The sequence below is a fragment of the Amaranthus tricolor genome, chromosome 16 (assembly GCF_026212465.1).
Source record: "Amaranthus tricolor cultivar Red isolate AtriRed21 chromosome 16, ASM2621246v1, whole genome shotgun sequence".
NCBI classification, from domain to species: Eukaryota; Viridiplantae; Streptophyta; class Magnoliopsida; order Caryophyllales; family Amaranthaceae; genus Amaranthus; species Amaranthus tricolor.
This window is the reverse complement of record NC_080062.1, coordinates 6835616-6843116: the sequence shown is the minus strand read 5'-3', so window position 1 is coordinate 6843116 and position 7501 is coordinate 6835616. Positions and strand designations below refer to the sequence as shown.

The window sequence follows — 7501 nt, the reverse complement described above, 5'->3', positions numbered from 1 at the left end:
AAATTCAGTCGGAATTCAGTCGATATAAAACTTTAGATAAAAGCGCTTTTTATAGTGATAGCAAGCTGAAGGAGACAGAAAAAACTCAGCACAAATAGAATGACAAATGAATAACTATTTAAGAGTATTGTATCAAAACCTCACTTTTGTAAGACGCTAAAGATCAATATAATACAATCTGCTACAAAATTCTAAAATTAACACAATAATTGACCAACGAGAAATAAGCGTACAACAATGATAAAGCAAAAAAGTCATAGTGGAACAATGTAACACTCTGTTAAATTATCGATTAAAAATTTTAATTATTAATAAATAATTAGTCGATCAAATATGTTAAACAATTATTTGAATATACCTTTGTTGTGCAAGTGTTTTGTCGCTAAAAAGTTTATCGCGTAACGATAACAACTAAACTGAACAATAAAGTAATTAATTAAATTTAAAAAAAAAAAAATCACAAAGTGGCCGGTTGCATTGGGATGAATTGGGGGGAATTTGTAACTCCTCCCTAAATGCCCAATTAAGTGGCATTAAGGCTAGCTAATTAAGGGGAGATTTAAGTGTGCATAATTAGGCTTTGAAGGGTCAAAAGACATTTGAAATTCACTAAAAAATTCAGAAATTTTCTTCACCGTTTTAGATCCATTTTTTTGACCATTTTAAAGAAAAAGAGAGAAAAGTGAGAAAAAAATCTTGAGTGTTGTTTTGGGTGATCGATTGGACAATTTAATCCTTAATTCTTCAAAATTGTAAGTCCTTGATTATTATACAAAATTTAAATTTGTTAAAAAAAATGTTGTTCATGATTTAATTCTTTAACAAAATTTAATTTGTTAGAAGAATTATATTCATGTGTTGATTTTATATAGTTTTTTTTTATGATTTATAATTCTTTAACAAAATTTAATTTGTTAGAAGAATTATATTCATGTGTTAATTTTATATAGTTTTTTTTATGATTTATAATTCTTTAATAAAATTTAATTTGTTGGAAGAATTATATTCATGTGTTACCTTTATATGGTTTATTTTGATTCATATTCATGTTTAGTTTTCCATGAGTTCATAACCTTTTAACAAAATTTAATTGTTAGAAGGGTTGTATTCGTACATTTGGATTGATGAAGTTTTTTTTTTTTATAAAATCCTAATTCTTTAACAAAATCTTAATTTGTTAGATGAGTTATATGGATGAGTATTTATTTACAATTATTTATATTTGGTTAGCAAAATTTCAATTTACTAAAGAAGTCGTGTTCATGATTTTATTTTTATGCATAAAGGAATATATATATATATATATATATATATATATATATATATATATATATATATATATATATATATATATATATATATATGTTCAATATTTTCATTTAATTAAAACCCCCCTTTTGTTTTCAATCATGGGGTTGGAGTTCGGGTTGGAGTTCTTCCTTAATAGAAGACATGCACATATAATTTGGAGGGGAGCTATGGTGGTTTTCATCTTGTTTATGGTGGGAGTGAGACCCATTTGGGGGCAAAGTCAAGCAAGAAATTCTACTAGTCATTTTGGTTATGGTGGGAGTGGGACCCATTTTGGAGCAAAGCTTTAAGAATAAATTACCTTCAACATCAATGGAGGTGGTCAAGAGCAGCACAAATGTTTGAAGAAGATGCAAATGCAAATTACAGTGGTTGGGAGTAATGAAAAATGAATGAGGGAGTTGGATGGTTAAGTAGTTGAGTTAATGTGTTAACTACTATAGTTAATTCATGGGTGAGAGTGAAAAGTCAAAGTTAAAAGTGATAAAAATAGGTCAAAATATGCGGATCCCGTCATGTGATGGCAGTAATTCGCAAAAATCAAACTTTACTGTTGTAATTTGTAAAACACTCAAACTTTGCGACATTTATTTGCAATTTTCTCTTAAAAATATACATTGAGATGAATTTATCAAGATCTCACATGGATATGTTTTTTCATATAGATCGATGAGAAATCATGATCAAAATTTGACACTAAAACTCGTAAATTTTATTTTAGAAGAACTTATGAAAATAGAGGAAGTATATGAAATCAATCATATATTCAAACACGAATTAATAAATTAGTGATTGAATTTTGTATTTTTTGAGTTGAAGATGATTTCCTTATATTAATTCAAATTGTCATTTTTGATTACTTAATTTACTATTTCTGCATTGTGAAAAAATTAAAATAATATGAACATATGATAATCTTTATATTATTATATTTTTTTCAAAGTCAACAGTCGGTCTCCTGAGACTGACAGAACATCTTTGAGAGACTTCTCCCAGATTTAGCCCATTAAAGCTATTAAACTAAAAAATGATAATGGGCTGAACAAATTAGGGATGGTCTCTCAAAGAGACGTCTCTCACAAGAATTTGTGAATCAAAAAATTTGTATACATAATCTTTTGATCTTATTTCTCATCCTAATACAAAATATTAAGTTAAAATTTTTACTATATTTATTTCCTTAATTATTGTTATATGTTTCAATTTATCCATTTACCATTTTTTATCATATTATTACTAAATAAAAATTAATCAATACATCATGTAGTCATTTCTCATCCAATATATTTTTCTAATTGTCATGCTTCTTTAGAGGATGACATTTAAAATTTTTCAATATATTTATAGTATTGTAAGATATGATGTCTCTTTACCGTCCAAAAAAAAAGATATGATGACACTTGGAATTTTCCAATATTTTTATAGTATTATATGTAAGATATGATGTCTCTTTACCGTCCAAAAAAAAATGATGTCTCTTTAAAGGATAATACTTGGATTTTTTAACATTTTTATAGTATTATATAAGATTAAATTAATACTTTTATATTTGGCAAAAATTCTAAGAACTTACCATGTGTTATTTTCCAGTTTTTTTTAGTATTTATGAGTATGATGATTTGAATCCAACTTTGGTTTTGGGCAAAATTAATAAAGTAGTTTTTATTTTTTTTTAAAAAAAAAACCTTTTCTTCTCAAGAAGTCATTGTTTCATACAGTATTTTGGTTTGAGTTTTGCTCAACATAGACATATTTTCTACTTGGCTTGTTGGGTGGAGTTAAGTAGTGCGCTAGTGGTTGGAGAATTAATTGGCAACCTAATTATCCATTTGATTCGTCAAATCCTACATGAACTCTCTCTTAGTCAAACTAATTACATTAATTTATTTAAAATAATTACTTAAGCATATAATAATATTATCGTTATTCACCATAATAACCAAGTTGATATTAAGATATTATACTCGAAGCATATAATAATATATCCAGAGCTTTAACCAAAATTGTACGTTGATTATTAAAAGAGCGATAAATTATACTTACTTTGTCTTATAATTTAAGCAAAAAGCACCATTTGGGTTTTGGTTACTGTTTATCATTTATCTGTCTTAATTTGCATTTTATTTTTAATCTATATATTAAAACATAGTTAATGAGATCTTGTTTGATTCATTTCAATATGTGCTTTATTAGTATTAACTTTCTATAATTTTTAATAGTTTGTAATTAGAATTAGAAACATTAATGGTTGGAATTGTGTATCAGCAAACGTGAAAAAGTACAAATGGTGCTAAAATTATAGGACTGAGGGAGTAGTTCATTAAGATATTTTGGTTAAGTTGATTTAGACCTTATCCATCATTCTTTTCACCCGAAATACAAGTTTGAGGAGAGTCTATATTGCATCCACATTTCTCACTCAAAGGCTATCATACAGGAGTGTAATAAAGTATATAACATATCACGAGGCTTCAACCATCAGCTTAAGGTCTTGAATTCCCGAAAACACTCCAGCAGTTCATTCTGAATTCATGATTATATGATCATATCCCAGTAAATGTTCATCAATCATAACAAAATTCCATCAATCTGTAGTATAACACACTATTCTATTCATTCTCTAATGTTTCATACAAGATATAACACAAAAAATTTGAGTTTCTCAGCTAATTATATACAACAAGGTACATATGAGACATAATTCTGTATAAACTTCAACTATTCTTGTATATGCATCAGCTATCTTGGCCCTGAGAGCCGGACAGCGGACATATTGGCATCACTGTTCCATTCTGATGGCCCAGACGAGCTTCCAGTCGCGGTGCCTTGACTACCATCGCTACTCGTTAACTTGAAGAAGCTTGAAAATAGCCTGGCTCCGGTTAAGGACGATGTAGGAGGTTCCGGAACATAACATATGCCTTCAAGCATTTGCACAACTTTAGTCATAGGAGGCCTCATTGACATGTCTTCTTGTATGCACCATAATGCAACCTTAATCGCGGTTGTGACACTCTCTACATTCGGGTCATATTTTAGGCTCGAGTCGAGGATTTCACTTAGCTTCCCTTCCTCCATCATCTTAAATGCATAAGCCGGGAAATGGGATTTCTCGGAGGAAAGTGACGGATCGAAGTTTTTCCTTCCTCCGATGATCTCAAGCAACACCATTCCGTAGCTATAAACATCACTCTTTTCTGATATCGCGTAGTTTGTTATCCACTCAGGGGCTAGATACCCACGAGTGCCTCGAAGAGTGGTAAAAACATGGCTTTGCTCCCTTGTCATCAACTTGGCTAACCCGAAATCTGATACTTTTGCCTCAAACCGCTCATCAAGCAACACATTTTCGGGTTTTATGTCACAATGAACAATCTTTACTTCACAATCTTCATGAAGATATGCTAGCCCTTTGGCAGTTCCCATAGCAATATTGAACCTTGTAGGCCAATCCAAAACACAATCATCATCCTTATTTCTCTTAAAGATCCATTTGTCTAAAGACCCATTAGCCATGAACTCATAGGCTAAAAGCCGGTGGCTCCCTTCCGTGCAAAACCCCTTAAGTCGAACCAAATGATTGTGATGAATGCTGCCTATGATGCTAACTTCAGCTCGAAACTCCTTTTTCCCTTGACCTACCCCTTCGAGTTTCTTCACTGCAAGCGGAGTCCCATCTAGAAGTTTTCCTTGGTAAACCGACCCGAATCCTCCTTGCCCGAGTTTCACCATGAAGTTATTGGTTGCATCCTGAAGTGATTGATAGCTAAACCTAACCGGCATCCCTGATAACGACTCGAGGAAATTATCCTCTTCCGAAGTCTCATGAGGAGAACCTGGCATTTCCTTCTTTTTCTTATAATACTTGTACCCTCCATACACCATACCAGCAACTACTAGTACAGTTGCAATAACTATACCAATCACAACAGGCAAATGCTCACTATTGCTATCACTATCGCCTTCTCCGACACCTTGATCCATCGAAAACTTAACATAAATGGAGTATTTTGAGCTAGGATCGGATATAAAACTCCCAATCCTATCGAAAAGAAAGCAATTACGCGAGCTATTGTCAAAGAACAAGCCAAGACATGAACAATTACTAGAACACAAGTCCTTACAATCATCCAAATCGGTTTTTTTGAATGGTTGAGCAAACTCAAGAGCAAAATAGCTTAGCCCATCACCAGGGTTAACTAACGGAGGACTCTCACTTTGATTCCCACATAGATCAAAGATACCGGGTTTACAAGAAGTCGAGGATAACCCAGGAGGACATTGACAGCGATTACTCGAAGAACACTCACTATAGGCCTCACAAGGCTCAGGAGTCCCACATGGATCTTCTGGTATCCTAACTTGAGATGCAATTTTTGATACACCAATGCTATAAAAAACCAAAAACCCATCATTTCCTAAGACAGCAATATAGGTACCATTGGCATTAGAAGGCAATAGAAACTGCCATAATAAGACCTTATTCTCATCATAAAACTTCCACGAATTCGACTCGATTCGAGCTAAACTAATAACCCCATTTTTGTTAAGTATCTTCCTAGAGTCCTTTTCTAAAGACCAATAAGTTTGGGGTGTGTCATACCCAGAAGAAAGAATCACATGACCAGACATGATCTCAAGTTTATATGTCAAATTACCCTTTTTAGGATCAGGATTACTCCAAATCTGCATCCCTTCTACAAAATCTTGATTTGAAAGAAGGGTATCAGTTGGGTGCCTAAAACTTTCCCAAATAATGGTTTTATTATCACTCCCAAACATCACTAAATTCCCAGAATTCTGCAATTCAATGGCAGAAACAGGCTTTCCATTAGTATCTGCCTTCCAAACAACCTTCCCATCATTTAAAAGGGACACAAACCCATCATTATTAAACACAAAATTGTCTGAATTTCTAACTGGGTTGGCTCTATTTGCAGTCCATATAACAGTGGAGCTTGGTTGGTGGAAGATTACTAACATGAAAAGGGTAACATCATGATCAGTGGGTTTAAACCCTAATGAAAAGGTGGAATCTTTTGAAAGGAGAAAATACCCATTATTATCAATGAAACTCATTTGAGAGGCTTGGAACCCTATTGGTAAAGTACTGATTTTTTGAATACTAGCAATGCAAGATTGGTAAAATGCAAGATAAAAGAACAAAAATAGTGGGGATTTGAGAAAACCCAAGTTTCTCATCGCTAAAAGAACCAAGACTTCTGAACAAAAATCAAGAATTTGGGTTGATAAATGGAAATTGAGGTATCCTAAAATGGAGGAAATTTCACAATCATGATTTAGGACTAGAAAAGAGTAAAACAAAGGCCCACAAAATATAAAGTTCAAAACTTTCTTGGTGTTTTGTCATAAGTAAAGGAAGAGAAAGAGTAGCTAAACATCCATAGGTAGTGAATGTAAGAAAAACAAGACAAGAAAGACTAAAGACTAATCTTCCAATTTGGCATAAGTTTCTGGATCAAAAGAGAAAATAAGACAAGTAGGAATGTGGGATTTTCTCACATGGGTACCTTTCTTTTTCATTTATTGCAAGAGATCATTTTTTTCATTTTATAGAACTAGACAAGAGTCTCTAATCACTGATCAATAATCACTAATCCCTATAGTCCCTTTCCCTGTTTTCTCCGTTTCTAGAAGAATGATTTGAAGTGGTAGGGAAGAATTTAAATCCCGGTCATTTAATTGATTAGCTACTCTTTTTGAGAGATCGTCTCTAGCTTAGCCCATTAAAGATTAATGTCTACTTGCCGTATTTTTAATATGTACTTACATTATTCTTAATGCTTACTAACCGTATCCTTAATGTCTACTTTCAATATCTTAAATGTATATTTACATCATTCTTAATACCTATTTATAATATTTTAAAAAATATATAATGAGTCGGCCCAATTAGAGATGGTTTTTTAAAGAGACCGTCTCTCACAAGAATTTGTGTTAATTGATAGTCATACTTATATTTATTTTCGGTTTCATTAAATTTGTTCCACTATTTTTCTTTTTCATCCCAATAAATCTGTCATGATATATTTTTGAGACAATTTCGTCACTTTTATCTTTTATATTTTCTCTTATTTTTAAGTATATTTCACTGCTTTGACTCATTATACTTCATTTTTTAATTTTTATGTCAATTAAAAATTATTTGGGATGGAGGAGTATTTGTGTA

General features: G+C 31.8%; 1 protein-coding gene across 1 annotated transcript; it reads right to left on the bottom strand.

The window, feature by feature from the left end:
* Window positions 1-3869: 3869 nt before the first annotated feature.
* On the bottom strand, window positions 3870-6873 carry LOC130803241 (G-type lectin S-receptor-like serine/threonine-protein kinase SD2-5). The gene has a single exon (XM_057667419.1). The coding sequence runs from the start codon at window positions 6511-6513 to the stop codon at window positions 4051-4053; it is 2463 nt and encodes an 820-aa protein (XP_057523402.1). The 5' UTR covers window positions 6514-6873; the 3' UTR covers window positions 3870-4050.
* Window positions 6874-7501: the final 628 nt, after the last annotated feature.